This window comes from Mugil cephalus, chromosome 12 (genome assembly GCF_022458985.1).
Source record: "Mugil cephalus isolate CIBA_MC_2020 chromosome 12, CIBA_Mcephalus_1.1, whole genome shotgun sequence".
Taxonomy (NCBI): domain Eukaryota; kingdom Metazoa; phylum Chordata; class Actinopteri; order Mugiliformes; family Mugilidae; genus Mugil; species Mugil cephalus.
Window position 1 is genome coordinate 25,238,655 of NC_061781.1, and position 25,955 is coordinate 25,264,609.

Here is a 25,955-nt window from a genome sequence, read left to right on the forward strand (position 1 = left end):
ACACAGGAAGTAGAATAGAGGTCGCTGTAGCTCCTACTGTAATTATTTTGACACATGGGGTTTTTTTAGGTTGTTAAATAGCTTCATTTAAAGGGATTTGTAAACCGGAATGCGCGGAGTTTTCCGTGGTAACCGTGTGATTTTATAGAGGAAGTAAGTGAGTGGAATAATAATTATTTTAGTGATTGTATGATGATTTGGTCCGTGCTCCTTCACTGTTAATATATAGATAGAGTTTATAGAGCCAAGTCATCACCATGCCCCTGTCAGACTTTCTGGACAGTCTGAAGGACAACCCGTACTTTGGGGCTGGTTTCGGTCTGGTCGGGGTCGGGACCGCGTTGGCTGTGGCCAGAAAAGGCGCCCAGGTGGGAATGATCTTCTTCCGAAGGCACTACATGATCACTCTGGAGGTCCCCAGCAGGGACAAGAGCTACCACTGGCTCCTGAGCTGGATCACCAGGAACGCCAAGCACACGCAGCACCTGAGCGTGGAGACGTCCTACCTGGCTCACGAGAGCGGACGGGTTCACACGCATTTTGACTTCCACCCGAGCCCTGGGAACCACATCATCTGGTCAGAAGGATGCTCTGAATACGCCCTCTTTAAAATCAATCTGCACATTCTTTGTTGTTAGTACAACTTTTCCCACTGTGGTCTGCAGGTATGGGAACAAGTGGATTAGGGTGGAGCGGACCAGGGAGAAGCAGATGGTGGATCTACACACCGGAGTTCCATGGGAGTCAGTGACGTTCACTACTTTAGGCCGAGACAAACAATTATTCTTTAATATCTTACAAGAAGGTACAGGTTAACATCTGGTCGCAGTCTCGCCATGTGAACGCTGCAGTATGTTTAACTGGTCGTCGTGTTTTGCAGCGAGAGAACTGGCTCTGAAGCAGGAGGAAGGGAGGACAGTGATGTACACGGCCATGGGCGCCGAGTGGAGGCCCTTCGGGTTTCCACGGCGACGCAGGCCCCTCAGCTCCGTGGTGCTGGAGGCTGGTGTGGGCGAAAGGCTCGTAGACGATGTGAAGGACTTCATAGGAAACCCCAAGTGGTACACGGACAGAGGTAAATCATGACCAGGAGTGCAGCTTTCTTCATTCAGGTGATTCCAGGTGATTCACTGTCACGTTCCTCAGTTATATCATTTTTAGTGTCACTTATGGAGTCTCCTGCATTCACCTGAATACACAAATCTATATGAAGTAGAACGTACCTTCAAACCAGAGCCAATATTGCGATGCACCTTCTTTGCACTCACTTTAATCTCTACTACACACATAACGTTTGACAGGTTCAGGGTATTTAGTCAAACTATTTTATTATGAATCTGCAAAAAGGAAAAACCTGTGCTGCATGATCTCGGTGCGCTTTCCACGGGAAACAAAGCCCCTTAACAACAGACAAGTGAAGAACATTGTCCTGAAAGCAGATCAGGGTTCCTACGCAAGTATGGAAAAGTATGGACTTCTCATTTAATAAATGTCCAGGTCTGGAAAAGTGTGGAAAATGAAAACTAGTGTATGGAAACATATTCATGTTTTCAAGTTATCAACTTATGATTTATTAATTTATATTTGTATGACTTTTTAACAAGTAACTAAACTATTTGAATACTTATTTGATGTTTAAGAATGCAGGGTAGTGCAACTGCAACTTAACAATAAAAAGAAATTGCGCTATAATCTTCTAGAAATTATTTAGTGACAAAACCACATATATATTCAGAATAATGAAAACAAACAGTTAATTCCATAATTCATTTACATGATACACAACTATTAACTCAAGTGCCATGAATTTGATTTATTAATTTTTTACAGAGAAGCCTCTGTAAAAGTTAGGGTCTGGAAAAAATATGGTATTTTAGACATTTCCTTATCTAAGTGGTTTACGATAGAGAGAAGAATTCACCATAAAACAGTTTGGCTGTTTGTTTGTGGAAGACTTTATCTGTGGTTTGATGAACGACTCTTCATGCAGGTATTCCCTACAGAAGAGGATATTTGCTCTATGGTCCCCCAGGATGTGGAAAGAGCAGCTTCATGTGAGTGTGCTGTTCATTTTGGATCCGTCTTTACAGGCGGCTTAACTGTAACTCCCATAATATGTTTGTGTGTGCAAGTTCATGTATGTTTTTGTAACTCGTTGTATCCAGCACGGCCTTGGCAGGTGAGCTGGGCTACAGCATCTGTCTGATGAGTCTGAGCGACAAGACGCTTTCGGACGACCGCCTGAACCACCTCCTGAGCGTGGCCCCGCAGCAGAGCATCATCCTGCTGGAGGACGTGGATTCAGCTTTTGTGAGCAGAGATCTGCTTCCCACCGAGAGTGAGTGAAACGCAGGATTATCAGGTTTAGGCTGAAAAACTAACTGCAGCTGTTATTGTTCTGTCAGTTTGAAATCAACACACACTACACGCATCAGCCAAAGTCTGGGCTTTAGAAGAGTCTGAAATTCTATTGTGAAGCATTAAAGCTCTGACTTTGTTCTGTTTACCTCTCAGACCCTCTGGCGTTCCAGGGAATGGGACGACTGACCTTCAGTGGGCTCCTTAACTCTCTTGATGGCGTCGCTTCGTCTGAGGCCAGAATAGTTTTCATGACCACCAACTACATAGACCGGTAAGTTCACTGTTTAGCTACAAACTGGTGCATCCGCAGCTGAAATGGTCAAACAGCAGAGCAGTTATATTATCGGCATGTTCTCAACTTATGTTTCTAGTCTGGACTTAGTTTATTAGGGAAGCAGGAGTGCATGATTTCGTTCCATCTCAGGCTTCTCTGTGGTTGTGAAAGACAAATAAAAACCTTTAAGTCCTTGAATATTGTGCAGGTCTCCCTTGTGGTGACTGGTCAGAGAATAGACATGGGCCTTCTGAGGGTGTTGAGTGTTGTTTGTGTGTGTGTGTGTGTGTGTGTGTCACAATATGGTTTAAATGGTATTTATGGTATTTGCTTCTCCTGTCAGTGGTCATAATGTTGTGGCTGGTGACGATGACATCATGTATTATTCATCTGATTGACAGATGCAGCTTCTTTACTCGTTAGAAAGAGGAACAAGAAGTTCATATTCAGTGCTCTCACACAAACACCTTATTTGGAGGAAAAATAAATTAACTTTGATTTTGTTTTAAATCAGATTTAAAATGTTAGAAAAATCATCTCAAACCAAACTAATTAAATAAAATTCAAAACCGCCTTATCTGACAATACTGATGAATCCACAGTGAATTATCAACCAACTTTTCCAAAGGTTCTGAGATTCTTTTTTTTTCTATATTAGGAACTTGCTTTGATTTTCCAGCCTTCAGACACTAGTCTCATACTCACAACCAGCTCCACATAAACCTGGTGCTGTAACATGTTAACGGAGACCAAAGTGGAGCTAAAAATGAATGCAGAATATTTAAACAAATATCTGCACTATTAAAGTTCACTATTCACTAGTACCGACTGAAAGGCATCACCATGTTTCCTGACTTCCAGTCTCGTCTGTAACTCTGCTCACAGGTTGGACGCTGCCCTGATTCGACCCGGCCGCGTCGACCTGAAGCAGTACATCGGGTTCTGCAGCCAGTGGCAGCTCACACAGATGTTCCAGCGGTTCTACCCAGAACAACCTGCCTCTGAAGGAGAGCGGTTTGCAGAGCGCGCCCTGGCGGTCAGCTCTGAAATCAGCGCTGCTCAGGTGCAAGGACACTTTCTGCTGCACAAAACGGACCCTGCAGCTTCCATAGACAATGTTGAACAGATGAAAGGATGAAGGGACGAGAAGCGGCTTGGAGAGCGGCCACTTAATAAAGAGAAATACGAGAACACGAGTTACATTGTTTTTACATTTCTAGCTGGAGGTTTGCAGGTTTTCCATGATGTGGAACTAAAGGTTTATACTCGGTACTGGAATGAACAGCTTCTGTCCTGACAAGTTTCACTGCATCCGCATTTGATTGGTCTCAAAGGACCAAGCCATTGTCACAAATGAGAAGTAAATGAATAACACGTGAACATCTTGAGCTTCTAATAATATATGAATATATATATAAGGTGAGTAATTCAAATAAATTCCAATTGAAGTTGACATCTCTGGTCACAAGGCGACTCTTCCTGAGTTGATATCACATACCTGACTGCATGCACACGCTGGCCTCTGTATGAGAAACATTACTGACCAAAGCCTTTTCAATTTTATTCATATAACGTCAATAACAATACAAATTGTCTCAAGATTCTTTACAAAAACTGGTCTGAAACGTCCAGAGCAGCCTGGGGGCGGCAGTGGAAAAGGACAAACATTTCTCTTAACTCTTTTAACAAGATGAGCAGAACCTTAAGCTAAAAAGGAGGAACCATCTGACTAAGACCAACCGGATAAACAAACTCCTGTCATAGATACATTCATCGAGCTGAAGGAAATAATAGCTGATGATCTCATGTGACAGTTTGTGAGTATAACAGGAATCATGGGCAGGCTGGAAAATTGTTCATCCAGGTAGGAGTAGACAACTGGAGGAGGACATGAAGACTGGACATGTTAATGAGACCAGCGCTTCAGACCACAGGACAGTGGAGGGGAAGGGAGGGAGACACAGCGGTTAGTAATGGAAGAGAAATGATAAGAGATTAGGCTGATGTTGAAGTTGCTGTTTGCAACAGCAACATAGTGCAGAAAAGTAACAAGACTAAAGAGTGAACTGTCTAAAAGATAAATAATAAGATTAAAAAATATATATATACTATTGGCATGTATACAAAAAGTAATCAATTCCAACAAAATTAATTGGATTATAACAAAAAGTATTGAATTGCAAACAGGTATATAACATATTAGTATTTAAACCTTGGGGGGAAAACGAGATGAAGCTGATTCAGGTGGACAGATTCAAGAGACCACACACATACAGCCATAGGACACAAAGAGACACAAATACACACAAACAAAAAACAACAACAATTCAATGCACAGTGCAAATCCACTATCAGAGATCAGGTTGTGTCACAGCATAGTTTACAAATCAGATTAAGAAAGAACAAACTGCTGTGATCTGATGAAAGCAGGTTCAGGTGGAACAGAACCATTAAGGATCAGACTTAAAGACAAACTGAGGTCGAACGTTAGACAGACTTCATATGTCGTCACAAGCTTCAAAATGAACTATGTAGAGAAACGTTTGATTTAAATTTGACTCTGTGTGAAACAGCCTAAACGACTTTTTGTCTCTCTTCAGTTCTTCAGTAATGACCAATGAAATCTAAACACATTCCACTTCACAGAATGTTGTTTGTCCAGTCCCTCATGACTAATTAATCTTTCTTGTGGAGGACACATGGGCTCTTTGGGTCTTGCACAATATTTTTTTTCTGACTCAAACGTTACTGAACTTTTTTTTTTTTTTTTTTTACGACATCCAACAGAAAACATACATTAAGAAGCATGACAATCAAAAGAAAAGAAGGTAAAATTAACATACACAATCTTATTGTTGATAATGAAAAAAGACAAGTAAAATGAGTCCATGCTCGGTATGTTAAGCAGCCTTTCCAGGAGATTACAACATCATCACCACTTCATGTGAAGTTCAGAACTTGCACAATATTAAAATCAACAAAGCGGGTCTTAAAATGTGTCTTCAACTCCTGCTGTAAGTGTGAGGCAGAGGTCTCCTTCCATGTGCCTCAGATTTGTCAGTGTGTTACTGTGAGATCTGCAGATTGAAAGAGGAGCTCACCACTGACTATCAGAAGTGGTTAAAAAGGCCTGCTCTTAATTGTCCCACGCAGACTTGGAGGAGGTGGAAATAGTAAACAGAGTAAAGTGAATCCGGAAGCCTTGACCTCACTTGACCTCACATGCATCGAATCACAAATGTTGTGGAAACTTTAGTTTTCAGCTTCCTTCGCTGCAAAGAGACTTTCTGATAAGACTCACATAACTTTCTGTTATGGTTTTATTTCTGTATCATGCTGGAAGGGTTAACCAGCCCATGGAACATTCTGTGGCTCCTCCCCCCTCTTCTAGTCCCTCTTGGATGTAACAGGAACCTGTGCATTTCCTATTCTACTCTTAGCATGGCTACATGGCTGACTCAGAAACTGATCCCACGGACTGGCAGCTGGCTGCAGCCTGGCCCCGGTGCTGTGGCCCTGGTCTGCAGGCGGGGGGTCGGACGGGCCTCCTCGGCCCCAGAAGACCTCTCCGCCGTGCAGGACAAGCCTCGGACGGTGGACGACCTCCCACATGTCACTTTCTTGGAGATGCTTTACAGACTGGTGTTTCAGGGCTTTTACAACCGTATGCACGAGCTTCAGGTACGTCAGCCAGTTTCAGTCTGCACTCAGAAGTGCTGCATGTTTACTACACCATGAACTCCTCAAATCCCAGACTATAAATATGACTGCGTATTTTACTGGGCCAACGTGTAGACACGTCTGCTAATTTATGTGTGTGAGAAAACACCAGGCTGCTTGGTTTGTTTACACTGTAACCTCCAGTAGACGGCTCACGGTCTCATGTAACCTTTGTAAGGTGAAACGCATTAAGTTGCACATCCTGTGATATCCCCTTACTTCTTTTCAGTTGGGCAACTTCTTTTTTTGTTTGTTTTTTTGCTGCTTTCAAACTAATCTACCTCCAGATCTACGACAAGCAGCGATACGGGCCCATGTACAGAGACGCCTTTAAGGGCGTCTCCGTGAACACCCCAAAACTACTGGAGGAAGTCATAAGGAAGGACGAGAAGTTTCCCTGCAGAGGAGACATGTCCCTGTGGAAAGAGTACCGCGACATGAAAGACTTCGGCTACGGGCCTTTCACAGAGTAAGATCACCAACCACTGTGACATGCTCCACTTACCTCTGACGCTTGCGCTCTAACACTTGCATAAGCACTTTCCAGGAAATAGTTCTGTCATGTGAGTGGAGTGGATTGAATCTGACATGCTGCTACAAAAGAGATTGGAACAATGCCTTTTTTGTATGTAATACAAAAAGTATTTTTTAAAGCTGTAAATTATTTATCTGCAGTGACTTACACCAAAACATAATCATGTAAACTTAAATACATAAAAAAAGCTCTGTGTCTACGTCTGTAGTTAATGATAATAATAGTTTTATTCATAAAGAGCTTTCAATGAAAAGTTAAAACAAGTAGTCAGATATAAAACTAAAGCAGCAAAGACACAAATAAAACAGTTTATACAATTAAACAACACGTCAAGTCTCATAAGAAGCAGAACATACTTGGAAGACTGTTCCATAATATGTGAAGTGCATGAGAAAGTGCATAAAAGGTCACAAGTTCATTCAAATAAGATGGTGCAGTGACATTCTCAATTTTAAAGGTTGGCAGAAGCACCTTGAAATCAGGCCTAACCTGACGAGAGCCAGAGAACAGAGGCCAACACAGGAGTGATGTGCTCATATTTACCACCTGCAGCTTTCTGCACCATCTGCAGGCTTTAAAAAGTTTTATTTGCAGTAACGGAGTCGAGAGGTCACATCAGAGTGAATAAGGACGTCAACCTCCTTTAACGACAGGATCGATCGGATCTTTGCAATATTAATAAAATGAAAAAGGGACTTTGTTGCCTGCTTGATGTGCAAATCAAATGCAAATCAAACTTTCTGAATGAGTCTTGGATGTCGAGCGCCTGGTGTTCATACACCAACAGGGACTGGGTGTTAGTCACAAGCAAAGACACCACTGCACACAACAAACAATAAAAACGGGAGCAGATTTCTTCCACTGAAGCAAAATCAAATCAACTTGCAGCCACTGATCACCTGTTATAAATATGACTGTTTCAGCAGGAATTTGATGATTAAAAATCACAGTATCAGGAACTATCTAAGTTCTGTCAAACCAAAGTGAAAGAGTCAGAAGTCACATTATTATTCTAAGCAAAGAGCTCAACACCACCAATGTTTCTTTTATGAAACACATGGAAATCAAAACCACCGTGGAAACTGGAATAAAATGAATCCAAGGCCTGATCTGATCTGTGACAGGAACACATCACACATCTTCTTACATGGCCTAAATAGTTTTCTTAATCTGATACAACTCTATTTTGTCCTAATATTGTCTGTCTGGGTCTTATTTGATGTGTTTTGACATTGTCTAATTGTGTCTGGTTCTGTTATTGTCTATTGTATGATGGTTGTGTACAAGTCTTCTCTGTCTGTGTTGTGTAGCTGCCTTGGGACTGAAAATTCCCATTTGTGCTAAGTCCCAATTGTCCCAATTCAATAAACTAATAATAATGATCTTGAAGATTCTCAGTCATCCAGGTCATGGTTTATTTACGTTTGATAAAAGCAGCTGGACTTATTTCACCACTCATCTGAGAAGCGTTTTCAGTTCTGAGGAACTAGTGGGAAGTTGAGGTTTAAATAGGAAAACTCTCTTTCCCTGGTTGGCTACCCCCTCATGCGGGTTGTGTTTTATGTGCGGTCCTTCTATGTTGACCAGAAGAAAACATTCTGCAGGAGAACTGTCCTGTCGTGTATCATGTTTCTTCGTGTTATTTCATCACTGGATAAAACTCTCAATAGCATTAAGCTGATCTCACATGTTTACAATCCTCACTGCAAAGCTGTTTCTGCTCCTAGGGAGGGGGAGAAGTGGTACAACTTGAGGACGGTGCTGAACAAGCGCATGCTCCACCCGAAGGACGCCTTCCAGTACGGTGGGATAATCAACAATGTGGTGATGGACTTCATCGAGAAGATCACCCACATGCGCCAGCGCAGCCCTACAGGAGACTTTGTGACCAACTTGGCCAATGAGCTTTATCTCTTTTCACTAGAGGGTACACACTTAAAACACGTTTTTTCCAGACGGTCATTCTTCATTTCTCATCCTAATCCTGCACCTTTGCCACACAGGCATCGCCTCCATATTGTTTGAGACGAGGCTCGGGTGTCTGGAGGAGGAAATCCCCGCTGGCACTCAAGATTTCATCGACTCCATCGCCCAGATGTTCTCCAACAGCATGGCGGTGATGATAAGTCCCAAGTGGAGCCGCAACCTGATGCCTTACTGGGGCCGGTACATCGCCGGCTGGGAGGGCATCTTCAACTTTGGTGAGAGACCTTTCAGTGAAGAAGTTTGTGAGCACTAATAAAAATGCTTCCCATCCCAGTCTGGGGTAATGAGTGTTTCAGAGCTGCAACGACGGACCTGGGGATTTAGGAGGTGGTTTGAAAAAGGTTTAACCGAACTAGGTGCCCTATTTGTTGATGGTAACTAGCTGTTATCCTTTGAGGACTGAAGGCTGAGATATGATCTCACTTTTTCAAATATTTACAAGAGAGAAGCTTCATTAGATCAAGCTTAAATAATTCATTACAGCAACGTGACATGTCCACTTTAGAAACTCTTTCTACTCAAAATTGTGCATTATCAAGTAAGGAAAAGAAAATGGTCCAGGCCAGATGTTCATTAGCTTTATGTTGGAGGAATGTTGATTTCGCCTCCATCGGACTAAGGAACCTGACATCAAGCTGTATTGTGTGTATGTTTTTGGGTGTTTCTATCTTTGTAGCGTTTCAGCGTTTTTTTTGGAAAAGAAAAATCAATAAACAAATGTTAAAACCAAATAATAATAATAACAATAATGATGGTGCTTCTTCCATCTCTGCTCTTGTCTTAGCGAAGGAGCTGATTGACAAGAAGTTGGAGATCATTCAGGAACGCGTGAACAACGAGCAGGAAGTAGAGGGCGAGTACCTGACGTACCTCCTCGCTAACACTCAGATGAGCACTAAAGACGTGTACGGCAGCATCACCGAGCTTCTTCTAGCTGGAGTAGACACGGTAGATGAATTAATTTACTAATACTCACTAAAGACTGCAAACATAAACTCCTCCTAGCCTCGTGCTATGTCTGATTTATTAAATGATGTAGCATATAAATGCATATTAATTAGTATTTCTCTGCCTGTTGACTTTTTGATGTTTCTTTACTGTCAAGACCTCCAACACCCTCACATGGGCTCTGTACCAGCTGTCCAAGCACCCTGACATCCAGGACAGACTTTACAAAGAAGTGTCTACGTCCGTACCAGGAGACCGGATCCCCACAGCTGCAGAGGTCACTAAAATGCCGTTTTTAAGAGCTGTCATCAAGGAAACGCTCAGGTGAGTGATTTAAAAGGTTCAGGAAAAATTATCATATCTTTATTTTCTCCTGCATGAGGCAATAATGACTCTTGTCTTGCAGGATGCATCCTGTGGTTCCTCTGAATGCACGCGTCATAGCAGAGAGTGTTGCTATTGGTGGATGTCAGTTTCCAAAGAATGTGGGTTTGTTTCCTTGATTTTCTTCAGAAACATAAAAAACATCAACTACACTACATCAGTGTTTCAAATTGGGTCAGAATTTCACCTTTTTCCTCTTGTGGCTGTTGTTTCTCCAGACCGCTTTCGTATTCTGCCACTACGCCATCAGCCACGACGAGGACACATTCCCAGAGTCCTTCTCGTTTAAGCCAGAGCGATGGCTCCGGGACGGACGCGAGAGGCCAAACCCTTTTGGTTCCATCCCGTTTGGCTTCGGAGTGAGAGGCTGTGTTGGTCGACGGATCGCTGAGCTTGAGATGTATTTGGCTCTGTTTCATGTAAGTGACGAGTCGGCGGAAACACATCTGAATATGCAGTTATTTGTGTGTTGTTTGGAGGGTGAATAAGTGAATAGTTTTGTTTTGACATTTAAGATAGTTTGCTGAGCCCCAAAATCGAGCAGACCAGTAACACGATCAGAGCCGCATATTAGAGAGAGTCTGTCCAACTCAAATAACTTTCTCCATTGTTGTTCACTGGGGAAACGGTGGAGTTTCCTCCGTGTTTTCCTGATCCTGTGCTGGAGCCGTAGGCTGAGCACTGTGGCATATTTTAACTTTTAATCCAACTTTATTGTCTGTTATTGCCACTTCAGCTCAGAATCAATCAGCATAGAAGGACAGATCATATAATAACTCTGAACATGACCTATAACTACAACACAAATCTGCTGTAGTAGCACAGTAAAGTATCTCGACGTTTCACTTTATTTCAGCTCATCAGGCAGTTTGAAGTAAAACCAGACCCCGCGATGGGAGAACTGAAAGGCCTCAACCGCACCGTTCTTGTTCCGGACAAACAACTCAACCTGCACTTCGTGGACAGAAGAAGTAAAACCACGACATGAGCAGATGTTGGATATGAAGAAAAAAAAAAGTGTCTTTTTTTGTGATGAATTCCTCATTATTATGCGAGGAACACATTTGAAACCCTTCTAATAACAAATGTAAATATAAAATGCACGTGTTTAAGCTTTGACATATAGTCGTCTTAAGAAGTAATCATCAGTCTACATGAGGACTTGTTTCCAGCATTTTAAAGCGATTTATAAACTACTCCTATAACACTATAACAGGATTAACACTATAACAGGATTATATATATATATATATATTATATATTTTATATATTTTATATATTTTTACCATTAAAATTGTCTTTGAAGTTCAATAAACTGAGGGCAGCTTGACGTCTGAGCTTTAAGGATCCAGATTCACAATCAAGAGTGAAGTAATATTTTGTAAATAATAAATTGTAATCTGTGTAAATTCTACAGTGATTCCACAGACTTGAATGAAGAAAGCTTCCTTCAGCAAATAGGACTCACCCGCCTGCTTATTTTAGAGTTGCTCTTTCATTTAAATTGTGCACATGTTTTCCATAGAAGACTTTATCTGAATGTGACTGAATCCAAGGTGTTAAAAGAAAATAAAAGAAGACAGTGACAAGTGTCATGAATATTAAACAAAAGGCATCAGATCCATCGAACGTGCTTCTGTTCACCTTGAAGAAAGTCTCCTGCAGTGGTTCTCTGTTAACAGGTAAGTTTAGTCCACGGTTAATTGATTAATTGGTTCAATAGAGAGTATGAAGGTGACGTCACAGGAAGCTGAGGTTTCCATGGTTACGGCCACTGAGCGGCAACAAGTGACAGTTGATCATGGAGATTAGCAGCATTAGTTTGAATCATAGGCTTTAATGGCATCTAAAATGTAAAATTAATTTATTAATGAGGGCCTGACGGAGTGTCTCCTAGAGTCCTGAAGGTCTGTGCTGAACAGCCGGAGAGTTCACAATCCTTCAAGACTTCAGTTATTGTACCAGCGCCAGAACACTGAAATGTTCTCTCACTCACTCACATCAGTCGTGATGAAGTGCTTCAAAGAGCTGATTCTTCAGTCCACAAACACTTTCCACCCTAACAGGTGAGTGGATGATGTATCTGAACACCAACCAATGTCCACCTGTAACTGGATTTTGGATTTCCATATAGACAGACCACAGGTGATGACAACTCTGTGTAAAATATATTTAATGTTCATTATGGTCTTAGTCAGTGCTGTGCTTGTGGTTGCGTTTACTCCTTGTTTTCAATGACAATACATGCTAATTAATTCGTGTTTCTTTGCTTCCTTGTTTCCTTCTTGCTTTCTCAATATGTATGAGATCAGATTGATCAGATCAGATCAGATTGTATCTACAGGGAGTGTGTAGAGGTGGTTCACACCTTTAAGTTAACTACATCGTAGATTCAGGATGCAAAAAAGGTCAGAGCCGTCTCTGTTTCCTCAGGAGGTTCAGGTCATTTAATATCATCCAGAAGATTCCAAGAACCACCCATGAAAACTAGACCAAGAGCGCCCTCTGCTCCACAGAATGTGTTTAATAAAGTCATATGAGAAAGAATAATGTCAGTGTAACTACTACTATTGTTCCATGCGTGGGTTCAGTAGTCTCATATTTCTGAGTAGGGTTCAGTTTGGTGTGTTTAGGGTCCTACGGTCCTTTAAGGGCCGTCTTCTTCTTTGTTTAGTTTATTTAACTGACCCATCTTGATTTCTTAAGTTGTTTAATCTTAATAAATTACAGTTTAAAGCAATTTCTGCTTGTGTTCAATCACTTTGTTGTGAGCCAGTCAAAGTGGTCGTAACATAATTTGGGGGCTCATGGTTCACTTCTCTAGTTCTAGGTCCCTTCCAGACCTAGTAATGTGGGCTACTGTTGTGGTTTTGATAACCTTGGTAGACACATCATTGCAGCTCTGTAAGTGTCTTTTTTTTTGTATAACTTTGCAGTGGTTGGGAGGCTGCGTGGGTCTGTAGTTTTGTTTCTGCTCTGGCTGTTTGTAGTTGCTCATGGAAATGGAATTTAAACTGGAGGAGTTTGTTGTGTCTCCTCCTTGCAAGTGTTTCATCAGTGCACGAAAGCCAATTTGTTGACTGGTTGTTGATAGTTATGAGGTTGCTGGTTTTAAACAGAATTAAAAAAATATTTAATCAAGGCACAGTCGTATATGTTCCTCCATATCCCAGCAGGGGGAGACCTAATTACACACATACTAATAAAACCATTGGATCCCTCCACATTGACACACCTTCATTTAATCTCCTGAGACCTGATTTGTCTTTGTTTGGGATTAGCAGGTACCAAGAACTATAAAAACTACAGGAAGTAGTTTTTGGAAGAAATGATGTCCTCACGTGTGGATTATTTCACTCAATACTATAATGAAGCCACCAATATATATAACAAAACATAAAACTGTTAATTTTCGTGTCTGAACTTGGCTGTGCAAAGACAGAACTGCAAATAATGAAACGTCTTCAGTGGAGCACTTAAAAATTAGTGAAGTTATAACTCGTTAACACTGATAGAATTTGGGTGTTATATTAAACTAGAAAACTAAATAAGCGTAAAAAAGCAAGTTTCAATTGTAAAATTTGATGAGGTTTTGAACCTTGTCCACTTTTGTTACGTGATCGGCTGCAGAATGAGTCATATTTTTACACCGACTAGTATCTACTTAAGACGATACAAGTTTAAATGAAGCAGAATAAGAACAAACCTAAAACTCAATGTCCCAATATGAGGACACGGGGTCTCAGGAGGTTAAATGTTTGGAGAAGCAGCTGGAACTGGAGCTCATGTTGATCTGGGGAATATTAAAAAACACAGAAGATACGCGTCGTGTTTTCCTTTACAGTCTAAAATAGAACATATATTGTGTTGCATGTGTGCAGGGTATTAAACATTGAGTGGCCTCTGCTTCTTGAGTGGAAGGGAGGAGGGAGGGAGTTAGTGTGAGAGGGAAACACCTTCTCTGTAAAAGGCTGCAGGCTACCTGTTTGTCCTCCACAGTGTCTGTGCAGTGCGGAGTCGCTTCAGCTCTGCGCATGAAAATATATATATTCTGACGACCGACTGACAGCGCGATGATGTGATGCCAGCCCCGTGGCGTGTTTCCCCGGTATGAAGTCCTAACTGCTGCGTGGAAGGAGCGGACCTGGAGCTGGCAGCGCTGTGAATGGGTCTGGACGTGGGCGCTCTGGCTTTGCTCGGATGGGATGCACGGTGAGCTTCATCTGCTGTGAAGAGGATTTTCTGCTAATGCCCCTGGACCAACATGAGGAGGAGGAGAAGAAGAAAGGGAGCCTGAAAAAGGTAGGACAAGTCAACGCAGGAGTTTACGCGCGGCTGGCGAATGCGTGCAGACGCGAGTGGGCGTCAAATGTGGCTAAAGAGTTTTTAAAAATTGTTTTTTTTGCGGAAATGTGTTTTGGAGGGTTGTTTTAAAATGCAGATTGGACTGGAGTGTTTGCACATATACATACATGTGTGCACCACTTAGAAGCCAGCTGACTGTGTTTGTGTCGGACATCAGATAAGAATTTTCGACCTTTGCTTCCACTTAACTGAAACACCTCTCGACAATAATAAGTCAGTGAGTAAACACAGAGCAGTATAAAACCAGTGCACGTTAAAAAAAAAAAAAAAAAAAAAAAAAAAAAACAATACCAGAGACATCAATCCTGCTACACTGTGCAGCCATTCAAGCACATGTTTGTGTGAGTGACCGGGGTAAACCATTCACTCTAATGAAGGGCAGCTCTAAGAAGTCCAAGTTCAGTCATGCTTGCAGTTTACGACAAAAGCATGGATCAAAGGATCTACCTGTGCTGATGTAATGGAAATAATTTACCGTTTCCTCCTTCCTCTTACCCGCTGCTGGTGGATCTCTAGGTTTTGCACAGTGTAAGTTGTAACATGTAGCCTGAAGGTCTCATTTGTGTCCTGTGCTTTTTCACAAACATCTGCATCAGTTCTACATATCGCTCTTATTTCAACAACTGCTTTAAGCCGTCTGCACAACACAACACTGTAGAGAGATCAAAACGTTCTGTGGACTCTTCAAGAACAGACATGATGGCAGATTTTGGCTGTAATGAGAGTTTGTTTGGTGACAGTTGTTTGAAAGTAATCGTGAAGTATCACCGTTAATATTACGTTGGCTTTACTGCTTATGATGCACTCAGTGTTTAATAGATTTTAAATGGTGTGCATCACTCTTTGAAGACTGTAACAGGGTTGAAGTCATCAGACACGGAGCAGATTGGACATAATCTGACGCAGCTTTTCTTCTGAGGATGCTCTAGTTACTTCAAAGATCAGTCCCTTTTGGATTTGTGCCTCTTTCCTTCGGCCTGCGTTCAGGAACCTTTTCTGTGTTACGTTCCCCAACAGATGAACTAAAGTTACCCCTCATCAACACAATCCATCTTGTTCCAAATGTATGAAGTGGAAGTTATGTAACAGTGTTTTCTCAATTAAGTGGAACACTGTGATCCTGGACTTGTTAGTGCTCAGGCTCGGTTCCTTCTCCACACTTTTTTTTAAATTTTCTTTTATAAAGTCTGTATTTGTGGAACCAGAAGTGAGGATCAAGCCACCTGCACTTGTGTTGTAAAGGTTTTACAGCTGACTGGTGGGAGATCAGGCGGGGTTTATACAACATGATGTAGGCGGTAGTTATATCATATTTGACAGTTTTTTTCATCTTTGTGTTTTTATGTGTTGTATGTTTTTCCCTGAACATAGTTGTGTTTTTCTTATCCATGTTGTTCGTTGTTCGTCTTTGCGGTTCCCTATTGCCACGACAGCCCACCTGATGTGCTGCTAAATGTTAACTACAGTGGATATAATGCCATCTTTTTGTGATGTAACAAACAAGACCAAAATCAATGATTTTAGAACTTTTTCCACCTTTAATTAGTCACATCTTACAACAGGAGCCATGATCCACAGAGCTTCCCAAGCATCAGAGGGATCTCAGTGATAAAAGGTATCAGGTTACTCAGGTCATTAGATAAACCATAGAACCATGGAACCATGGAACACGGTGAAGACAGTCATCATCAAGTGGACAAAATACGGCACAATAGTGGCATTACCAAGAAGTGGACATCCCTCCAAAACTGATAAAAAGATGAGGAGAAAACTTATCAGAGAGGCTGTTCTACTATTATAAACCGTTCAAAATACCAGTCAGTGTTGGCACAAAACCTTCTGGCTTTTACTAGCAAAATTAAGAGGAACTTCATCTTTCTGCACAGCAACAACCTAAACTCATAGATCCAGTGCATACATGAATGCAGTGAACTATGTAGAATATTCAAATATATTGAAATTATATCGTATCGTGAATCAAGTATCGTGATACGTATCGTATTGTGAAGTTCATATCAATACAAACCCCTACTCCTACCATAAAAGACTAAGTACTCCTATAACCTGCAGTTTCTTAAGAAAGAAAACGTGAAAACAATAAGAAGGTTAAAAATTCAAAAGGTGTATCAACAAACCCTAAGACCTACATGATTTCATCTTTCATTCAACTGAGATGTCCAGGATGTCCAGGTCACATTAAAGGTGGGAAAAGTTCTGACATTATTGAGTTTGGTTTTGTTTCTTTACATCACAAAAACGTGTCATTCAACAGGCGCATGAAGACTTTTAGAATCACTGTGGTTGTAGACGTCCTTTATAACCGAGATAATACACAGATACCAGATATTTACCCACCACAGTCTGTACATCCACTACACTGTATATTAACCAGATCAGTGTAATTCCCGTGCTGTGGGGAAATAACACTGCAGAGACACTTTTAGAGCGTCTCAGATGACTTTTCCTGCACACGCTGAGCTGTTTGGTGGCGCAGACAGAAACAGCTGGCACTGAGGCGGGTAGGGCTGTGGGAAATGAATGCCCTGACGCTGCCAGCAGAGCTGTGGTTGAAGTAATGAAGTGGTGCTAAAGTGTTGAAAATAGTCACTCAAGTGAAGTAGCCAAGTGTCAGCCATGCTGAATGTAAACAGTTGTCAGTTTCATACGGTTTGAGGCTTGAAAAAAGTGGAACAGAATTTAAAAAGGAAGTTTAATTTTAAAGCTTTTAACTTGGTTGTGTACTTTTCCTTTGAACACCATTGTCTGGGGTTTATTTATCTTTCCCAACGGTGTGCTCACGTCTTTCTTTTTTTTTTTGCATACCATTTGTTTTTTCCTTCACCGTGCCGGAGGTGTGTTCAGGTGTGGGGCGACTGCTGCTTGTGGTTTGTTTCACGTATGAAGGAGATGAGACTTTGGCTTCTCCTGTCGGTGGCGCTCAGGGAGGCCCACGGAGCAGATCCGTGAAGGGTGATAACAATCGCACCGAAAGTAAAACCTTCATCTAAAACCAAAGTACACAACCGTGACTTTGAATCAAATGAGGATTTCTTGTGTAGGATTCAGGAGGAATGCACGTTGTGTGTTTTGCATCCGGTTGTGGTGGGAAAAGAAACACAGTCTGTGGCAAATACGACGCTATTATATGAGGGCATCTTGCAAGTTTCTCCAGAAACATCTCATTAATAGTGAGTAAAATGAAGAAACTTTATGTTTTATATATATATAAAAAAATCAAAACTCCTACATCTCTGTTTGTGATTCTAGTGTACAACCTACAGTTGGCACATTATGTGAAAAAGTTGTGATTTATTAGGCAGCTGTGTGTAGTTTGGTTTGTTTTGCCTCCCTTGTTCTGTATCAGTGAATCACTAATGCTAACGCTAGCTTAGCCACCCCGTATAAAACAGAATAGCAGATCTAGTTCCTGGTGTCAGGTTGTGAGCGGCTGATCCAGAGGTGGGAACTTTATTCAAGAGTCAAGATCAAGTTCACTTTATTGATCCCCACAGGGAAATAGTTTTATCCAAGCTTCCCAAGATAACAAAGAGCATATATGAACCAGACATAAGAATGAGAGTCAAATCAAATCAAATAAAATAACCTTAAAAATAGAATGTGTGCTTCATAAATTAAATCCAGATGCATGCTTGTCTTATTTGTCAGAGAGATTCTCTCTTTCCATTGTCTCTGTATGTGCAGGAAACACATTTCTATATTTGTAGAAGTCGTTTCGAGGAAATCCACATCTAGATCCGTGTGTAATTACTCTGCCTTGTAAAAACAGCTCCTTGTAATAGTTGGTGAGGACACACCTTAAGAGATATTTTAAAGACAAGGCAGGAGGTATATTAAGAATGTTTTCCTTGCAGAGAGGGAAACATGACTCCAATGCAAAGTCCATTTCTGTGCACGCTGCTGAGCATGTGGGATGTCGTTTACTATCATTTCAATCATGAGATAAAAGTATAGTAAGTGTGTGTGGAGTACTTTTAAAATGTCAAGATAAATCAAAAAGTCATTGGCTATTAAAATGCATACACATTTACACTCGATACATGTTGCTAAATGTACAAACTAGCGCTGACATCAGTAAAAAAGAGTCAGCAGCTCATCAGCTCAGCCTCTGTGAGGTCCGCTAACATCCTGGAGAAACATCAGGTTTTCCTTTGGTTGTGGTGAACACTCAGAAACATGTAGCTCCTGTACTGGAACGGTTTTACAAAGCACCATTAGTTTATTCATTCATTTTCTGTAGCGACTTGTCCTCTGGAGGGTCTGTCTGTCCTTTGCTGTGAGGCATCATTAGCTGCGTTTCCATTACAGTTTTTTTTTTCAAAATAAAAGTGATATTTCTGAAATTTTGATAAAGTGCAATTGCACTTTTTACGTGTTTCCATTGAAAAGTGTTTGGCAAATGAGCTGTAACTCTTGTAAAGTCTCATCTTTAACGTGACATCTCGTAATTCTTTTAAAATTTCGTCACTTTGAGGAAGATTGACTTCAAATGAACTGGTCACATGACCCCCTGCATCATCTCTGGTGACGCCAATGACGGAGAAATGAGAAAAATGTGTTTTCATTGCACTTTTGTGATAAACTTTTATATCGTTGGTCGTGAAAAACCACCTCATGAGAGTTTAAAACTTTTTTTTTTAGCAATAATCAAGAGGTTTTTCTAAATGTACATGTTTTCATTACCAGTTTTTTATTCCAATATTTAGGTTTTGCACATTTCTAGCAAGTACTAACCACCAGGACTGAGCCACCTAGCAGTGGTTTAGTAAATTAATTTTACTTTTTACATTTAGTGCATTATCATTCAGCTGCAACCTTTTGTGCAAAGTACTTCACGTTTCTTAGCAGCTTCCACGACTAAAATGTGAGGTCTGGTAGGTACTGTTTGGAAAGGAAAGAAGATTAATATTATTATTTATGCATTAAATAAAAAGTTAATTAATGGTACATGTTTAATCAAATCGGCTTCATTTGCCGTGTCCATAAATGAGCAGCCACTCATCAAACCAGTGACTCACTTCAAACCAGTAATAAATCCCGTTCAGGTCAGACGTCGGTTTTACAGCCCTTAGTATGTTTCAGCTAATGATCACATCAGACCGTCACTCTTGATGAATCCTCATCAAGTCCGACTGGACATCCCCCCTGCTTCTGAATTCCCATAAGAGTGTCGGGCGGCAGGCGGGGGCTTTCCTCTCCTTTCCTGGGAGTTGGAGATTTTGGATAAAGGTATGCGGTGAACTGAAAGTTACCTGTCGCCCCATATTGCATTCCAGTGGAAGCCTTAGCAGTGGGAAACAGTGCGTCCTCTGTGCTGCGTCTCTGGGGAGGCCTATCATTTCACTCCTACCTGCCGGCGCTGACCCGCACATGGGCCGCAGAACAAGACCCTCTCTGTGTGTTCCTCCGTGGAGAGGTGTGCGGTGTGTGCTTGACCCGGGAGAGGTTCTGTGATGCCTCGGCCAAGTTAACCCCCGTCATTTTACCCTTTAATGCCCGTGCACACAGGAATTTAACCTCTTCCTGGTGGTTCTGCGTTTTATTTCAGGGTGGGAAGGTTTGTCAAACAGGGCTGTTGTTCCCGTGATGAGTCATTCAGAGATAAATGGCCGAGTTGTGTTACTGTCTGTCAGTAATAATGTGGTTTCCCTAACAAATAATTGCTTTTCTCTTACTTTGCAACATCCCAACAAACCTGATAGTAACTGAATAATGTCCAGTTAATGAATCTATTTCAGTGTGAAGCATCAGACTTTGAGGAACGAGGCTGTTACGAACCCAAACTAGTTTCAGATTTTAATGTCTATAAAAGTAGAGTTCTTTGAGATCTATGAGCTAAAGCAGTGGTTCCCAACCTGGTGTCGGCGTCCCTCCAAAGGGGGCGCCAGAGATCACTGGGGGTGCGCCAAGACTTATCTGATCTGCACTCACCATTCACCAGCTTTTTAACCAGTATTGTCTCCTGCAGGTTTTAAAATATTCCGGCTCCGTGTTGAATCTCCGGATTTAGATCGTGATTATAAAACAAAAAAAAATAAACGCTGATATGGGATATTGTGAGATTCAAGGTTCAGTTAAGTGAGTTCATCTACCAGCGGAATGAGAGTAACACAGGTTTCCCTCCAAACTAACATCAGCAGCCAATCAGAAGTAGGTGGGGGCGGGTCTCAGCTGATGCTGCATTCAAGACAACTTGGGAACAAATGAGCTCTGAGTTGTGCACATATTTTAATGTTAATTTTTTCTGTTCCAAGTTAACCTGTAACGTGAACGCTATGATATCGGAAGTCTGAAATTTTGTTGTAATTTGAATTTACGAGTTTTAGGAAGGCATCATTGAAGTCGCTGTTGTTGGAAAGATAGAGAGTGAATTTTTGAAGCCATGAGAATGTGTCCTAACTACAAACAAAGGACTTAAAAGAAAGTCAAGAATAATAAAAATAATATTCGATGTTAGTATGTAAATGTAAAAAATGTAAATGTAAATGTAAAAAAAATTGCAAAAACTGCAAAAAAATTGCAAAAAATTTAAAAAGGGTTAAGTTAAAAGTACGAAGGGGTCGCAAGATCTTTGATTGATTAGACATTTTTTATATATATATATTTTTTTTTAATTTCCCTCCATTAATTTAAATTTCTTTAAATATACATTAACATGAATCCAGAATATTTTAGTAAAGGAATAAAAGCTTAAAACTGAATGCAAAATGATAATAATAATGTATATTTATTTATTTATTTATAAACAGCACTAGGCTGAGTTTAATATATAACACATATAGTAGGTAGGGGGTCTCTCATTAATCTCTCCATCAGTTTTGGGTCCTTGGCCTGAAAAACGTTGAAGATCTAAAGTATAAACATTCGTCAGTGTAAAAGTTACTTCAGCATCAGCATCAATACATTAATGTCTACTTTGTGTTTATTAGCGTGTAACAGCTCTATATGCTCTCCAGGAAACTGGATTCTTAAACCTAAGCAGGGAGCATGAAATCGTCTGATTTCAGGCTGTTTATTCAATGCAGAAGTCAAATGCCTTTTCACTTTTATTGCCTCCCCGTTGGAGGAAATGTGAATCCGATGAGCGGATATTTCTTTTCCAAATACCCTTTCAAGACATCACCGGTGCAGCGATGCGTAACGGTGCCCACAAAGCCTCTGGAACAGGAAGATAATGGGCACAAAAAAAGCGTTCATTAAGCTTCTTAAAGTGTCTTTAATTCACTTGGCAATGAACAGTGGGTAGGACTGACAGTCGCAATGATAGATTAAGATCGACTGTATTTTCCCTCCAGAGTCACAGTTGCGCGCCGCTTCTCTTGAGATGTAAAGCAGAGCGCTTACTTCAACCTCAGCCTCAGACCTTTTGGCATCGGCGCTACATAATACTCTCCGTTTAGCCCTTTACCATCCAGCCTCTGCGGCTTTGTGTGGCCGTGAATGTGGCCTTTATGCTCCAGTTTTGTTGATATTTCTCTACGTGTGGGGGGGATTTTCTCGTCTTTTTCCGTAACACTTGGCAAGGGCGACGTGGCATTCGCTCTTGGCAACGTTGAAATCCCACAAAGTCTCACTCTGGGGGCTTTTGTAGCCATTCATAACGCTTCCGAGTGATGGACAGGGAGCTGAGCTCTCCCAGGTCGCGTCCCTTATCCCTCAAAATGTGTCTTTTGTTTACATTTGTGGCTCCTCTTTTTTCCTGGGGGCTTTTTCACCGAGGTCGGATGCCACAGGGCTCCGAGGGTAATTACTGTGACAGTGGAGCAGAAGTTAGGCTGGGCTACCCAGGTCGCCCAATCATGTTTTCATCATCGGGAGAATGTTTTTCTTTGGGAACGTAATAAATCCCCCCTTTGACATGCTGCATTTACTCTGAATACAGACAGGAAGAAAGACCCCAGATCTTTTTTTTTCGCTCTCTATTTTGCATCAGTGCTTGTAACAAGCTGAGGCAGATCATTGTTGCTTGTTCGCTGGTTTTTAGAAGGATAGGTTTGCACACTTCGACATTCCTCCGCGGAGGAATTTCATAGGTATTTGCACTGGAATGCGGTTTCTGAGTGGACAGAGAAGGAGACGTAATGGCAATTAGGACATAAAGAGTCCTCACTGTCACAGGCGAGGCTGTGTAAAAACATAAAGGAGTCACCGAACCAGAAAAAGAAAAGCAAACCCTTCATTTAATCACGTGTGAATTACTCTTCTCTTTGGTATTTTTTAATTATTTATTTCAAATATTGTTATTGGAAAAATACGAGACTTAATTCGTCCAATCACACAAACATGACAGTACATGACATAGACAAAAACTCAGCAAACACACACATTACTGCTTATTTGTGTAATATAAAAGGTAGCAGACACACATTCTGTTGGGTAACACGTCTAAATTAGTAAAATAGGAGATAAACGTTTGCAATTTGTGAAAAAAATGTCTCCTTAATGTGTATTTAACATCAACATTAACATTAAGTGTTTGAGCCACAGAGACAGACGGACTTTTATTTTTAACATCATTGTGCTTTTGGATGGAAGTAGCTTTTCTGAAGTCACGTTCAGTGTGTCTACGCGCCTTAAACGCAACACAACAGTGGATTGTTGTGCAGTGTTATTATTAGTTAGAACAGGAGTGAGAAACCCGATAGGCTCCATAAAGAATCAGCACATGTTCCACGTTCTTGTCCTGATCCCCCGTTAATGAGCGCGGGTGTGTTCCCCCCCGGAGCACCGAGCTCGGGAATCTTTTATTAAATCACACTCCTGGATGCAACGCTACACATGTGCTGCATGAAATCCTACACACGCACCGCCTCACGTTTACATGATGTTTGCAGGCTGGGAGTTTATTTATGGCGCTGCCAGGGCTCGGCTCATTCTGAAGCTGCTAGCGAGTGTTTCCCACTCATATGTTACAGCTATAAATTTATATATGAAACATCAGATGACTGGAATTTAACAGCAGACTTTTTATACTTTCTATCTCTGCAGCATCTCCTGTTGCATTTGTATGGGAAGAGATACCTACATTATAAATTATAAATAAACTATGTTATAAATGGCCTTTTGCAGTTTCAGTATCAGTGTGATGCATCAGCGCGACTTCTAACCTCCTCAGACCTCAGCATTTGTTTGGAATGCATCTTAATTTCTTTGAGATAAGATGAAGATCTTTAGGTATTTGGACCCAAGAAGTATAAAAAATAAGCATCATCTTTGAACTGGAAGTAGGTTTTGAAAAAAACGAGGTGAACGCAGGGATTATTTCGCTGTATATTACAGTTTAAGTCACAAATGTGTAACAAAATATAAAACAGTTTATTTTAACCTTGTGGAACCTGAATATTGTTTGATATGCACTTTTAATTTCTCCAAAATATCTGGGATTGGTTGGACCTAAGAACCATGAAAAAACTAAGCATCATCTTTGAACAGGAAGTAGTTTTTTGGAAAAAACAACGTGTAGATTATTAATTAAAGTCACCAATATGTAACAAAGTATAAAAATGAACATAGTTGTGCTAAGACAGAATGCAATGAATTCCCAACCTCCTCAAACGAGTATTTCCTAATAAGCGAAGTTATAGCTCGTTACCATTGACAGAATTTATTACGTGTCATAAAGTTATGTTGTCCAGGTTTTTCTGTTTTTTTACGCTTTTATTCTTATGCTTATTTAAGTCTGTTGTCTTGTACCACTGAGCAAAGTGACCGGAGTCAAATTCCTTGTATGTTCATTCATACATGGCCAATAAATCTGATTCTGATTCTAAACAAGTAAAACTGTACGAGTTGATGATATCTTTGCACTTTTGTCACGTTATTGGCTGCAGAATGAATTTGTTGAAAGGCTCTGTATCATGTTTTTATCACTGACTAGACATCAAGTCTAAATGAAAAAAGGAATGAGAAGTTTGCCACAAACCTGAAACATAATGTCCCCATAAGAGGACGTCGGGTCTCAGGAGGTTAATGCAAAAACAGAAACGATGAAATCCCAACATCCTCAAACGAGGACTTGGAGTGAATTAGTTAAGTTTTCATGTCAAATCAAGCTGGAAAAGTTAATAAGCATAAATAAACAGGTGTACTGACACTTCGCTACCACTAGATGGCAGACAAAAGAGAACAACAGGTCTAAAAACGAACCTAAAACCTAATGTCCCCATGTGAGGACGTCGGGTCTCAGGAGGTTAAGGTTAGATCTCTGTACATAAACTAGTTTCATTATTAAAACACGAGAGTTAGAGTTGCTGAACCTTTTAGCTCTGTGCTAGAATGCGTTCTGAAGGTAACGTGAGGCGCACACAGAATCCATCTAAAACAAACTGCAGTTTACTGCAATCCCCATTTATGCTTTGGATAAACTTTGGAATGTATTTTTTAAACAGAGAGAGGACTTCAGGTTTTATCCCCCATCTCTTACAAAGAAGTCACCTTAGAAAAAGAAGTAATTACGACAAATCCATGATTTCATTGCGACAGAAAATACCTGAAACTTGAAATTAAATATGTTTTCCCTGCAACTCAATTAGGATTTAATGCTTTATGGTAGCAGTTGGGTATAGAAGCGTCGCCAAGTGAACACAGACCTGGTTTCTGTTCTGCATGGACTTTCCCAGACATCAAGAATAACATATTGGATTACCTAAATTGAGGGGTTTTACCGTCTAATCTCACTTCATTTAACATAACGGTAGTCAGGAGTTCTGAGAACATAATCTGCCACTTCTTCTCCTTGTGCGTGCCTATCTGTCTTGGCAGCGTCGTGGCATGACTCTGAAAATAGCCTGAATACCTCTGCATCATTGTATTGTGTTGTTGGACTCTGTTCCTCAGCTGTGTGTCGACTCTCACTGGAGGCTAATATTTCTTTGCCTGTAATAGAGTACTTGTTGACTAGATGGAATAACTACACTGACTCATAGTTACAGTGTGGAGTCAGATCTTACCGAAACTCTTGAATGTGCCAGGTGTGACACCGGTATCCCGTTAGCAATATTAGATTACACCTCGGTTAATGGGCGACAAACAAAACAAAACGTGTTTTTAACGTGGTTCACCTCTATCGCTGTATCTTTCCTGAAAGGTCAGAGATAACGATACTGTGTTTATCAGCCTGCTGCTTGATAAAAAAGCCTTTAATCGCTATTAGGCTCCATTATCAGCGAGCAGCTCCTTCCACTGTAACACTGTTCGTTATCACTGCACCGGATAACATTCCTCTCTCTGCATGTTCACTTTTGGGGCACATTCCTGTGATCCCTCTGTCGTTTTCTGTCATTGTCTTATGTTACTGTTAAGCTCTACTGTGACCAGCCCTTTAACACATGCACATTCTCAGTGTTAGAGCCTAAGAATAGCGCT

The 25,955-nt window shown here is 40.9% G+C and overlaps 3 protein-coding genes across 5 annotated transcripts in view; all 3 read left to right on the plus strand.

Annotated features, from left to right (window-relative positions):
* Positions 1-70: 70 nt before the first annotated feature.
* Positions 71-3,831, plus strand: LOC125017611 (mitochondrial chaperone BCS1). The gene is made up of 7 exons (XM_047600986.1): positions 71-577; positions 666-805; positions 881-1,075; positions 1,991-2,054; positions 2,166-2,338; positions 2,515-2,632; positions 3,521-3,831. Exons 1-7 carry the CDS (start codon positions 258-260, stop codon positions 3,771-3,773), a joined length of 1,263 nt encoding a protein of 420 aa, XP_047456942.1. The 5' UTR covers positions 71-257; the 3' UTR covers positions 3,774-3,831.
* A 2,197-nt stretch (positions 3,832-6,028) lies between these two features.
* On the plus strand, positions 6,029-11,666 carry LOC125018282 (sterol 26-hydroxylase, mitochondrial). The gene is made up of 9 exons (XM_047602091.1): positions 6,029-6,316; positions 6,643-6,824; positions 8,618-8,817; positions 8,894-9,091; positions 9,661-9,824; positions 9,982-10,148; positions 10,231-10,309; positions 10,427-10,627; positions 11,065-11,666. Exons 1-9 carry the CDS (start codon positions 6,077-6,079, stop codon positions 11,194-11,196), a joined length of 1,563 nt encoding a protein of 520 aa, XP_047458047.1. The 5' UTR covers positions 6,029-6,076; the 3' UTR covers positions 11,197-11,666.
* A 2,499-nt stretch (positions 11,667-14,165) lies between these two features.
* Positions 14,166-25,955, plus strand: part of tns1b (tensin 1b) — a 160,424-nt gene continuing 148,634 nt past the window's right edge. For 2 of the 3 annotated variants that reach the window (XM_047600628.1, XM_047600631.1), the window contains exon 1: positions 14,166-14,510. In XM_047600628.1, coding sequence (XP_047456584.1) covers positions 14,409-14,510 — 102 coding nt within the window. In that variant the 5' untranslated portion in view covers positions 14,166-14,408. The remainder of the gene's footprint in view (positions 14,511-25,955) is intronic. The other variant, XM_047600640.1, reaches the window with a different exon arrangement.

Excerpts from the sequence above, each read along its gene's own strand:
- LOC125017611 (XM_047600986.1), top strand. The coding sequence starts at position 258 with ATGCCCCTGTCAGACTTTCTGGACAGTCTGAAGGACAACCCGTACTTT. Across the intron at positions 806-880 it reads CTTTAATATCTTACAAGAAG|CGAGAGAACTGGCTCTGAAG; the intron begins GTACAGGTTAAC and ends CGTGTTTTGCAG. Across the intron at positions 2,339-2,514 it reads AGATCTGCTTCCCACCGAGA|ACCCTCTGGCGTTCCAGGGA; the intron begins GTGAGTGAAACG and ends TTTACCTCTCAG.
- LOC125018282 (XM_047602091.1), top strand. The coding sequence starts at position 6,077 with ATGGCTACATGGCTGACTCAGAAACTGATCCCACGGACTGGCAGCTGG. Across the intron at positions 9,092-9,660 it reads GGAGGGCATCTTCAACTTTG|CGAAGGAGCTGATTGACAAG; the intron begins GTGAGAGACCTT and ends CTCTTGTCTTAG. Across the intron at positions 10,310-10,426 it reads GATGTCAGTTTCCAAAGAAT|ACCGCTTTCGTATTCTGCCA; the intron begins GTGGGTTTGTTT and ends TTGTTTCTCCAG.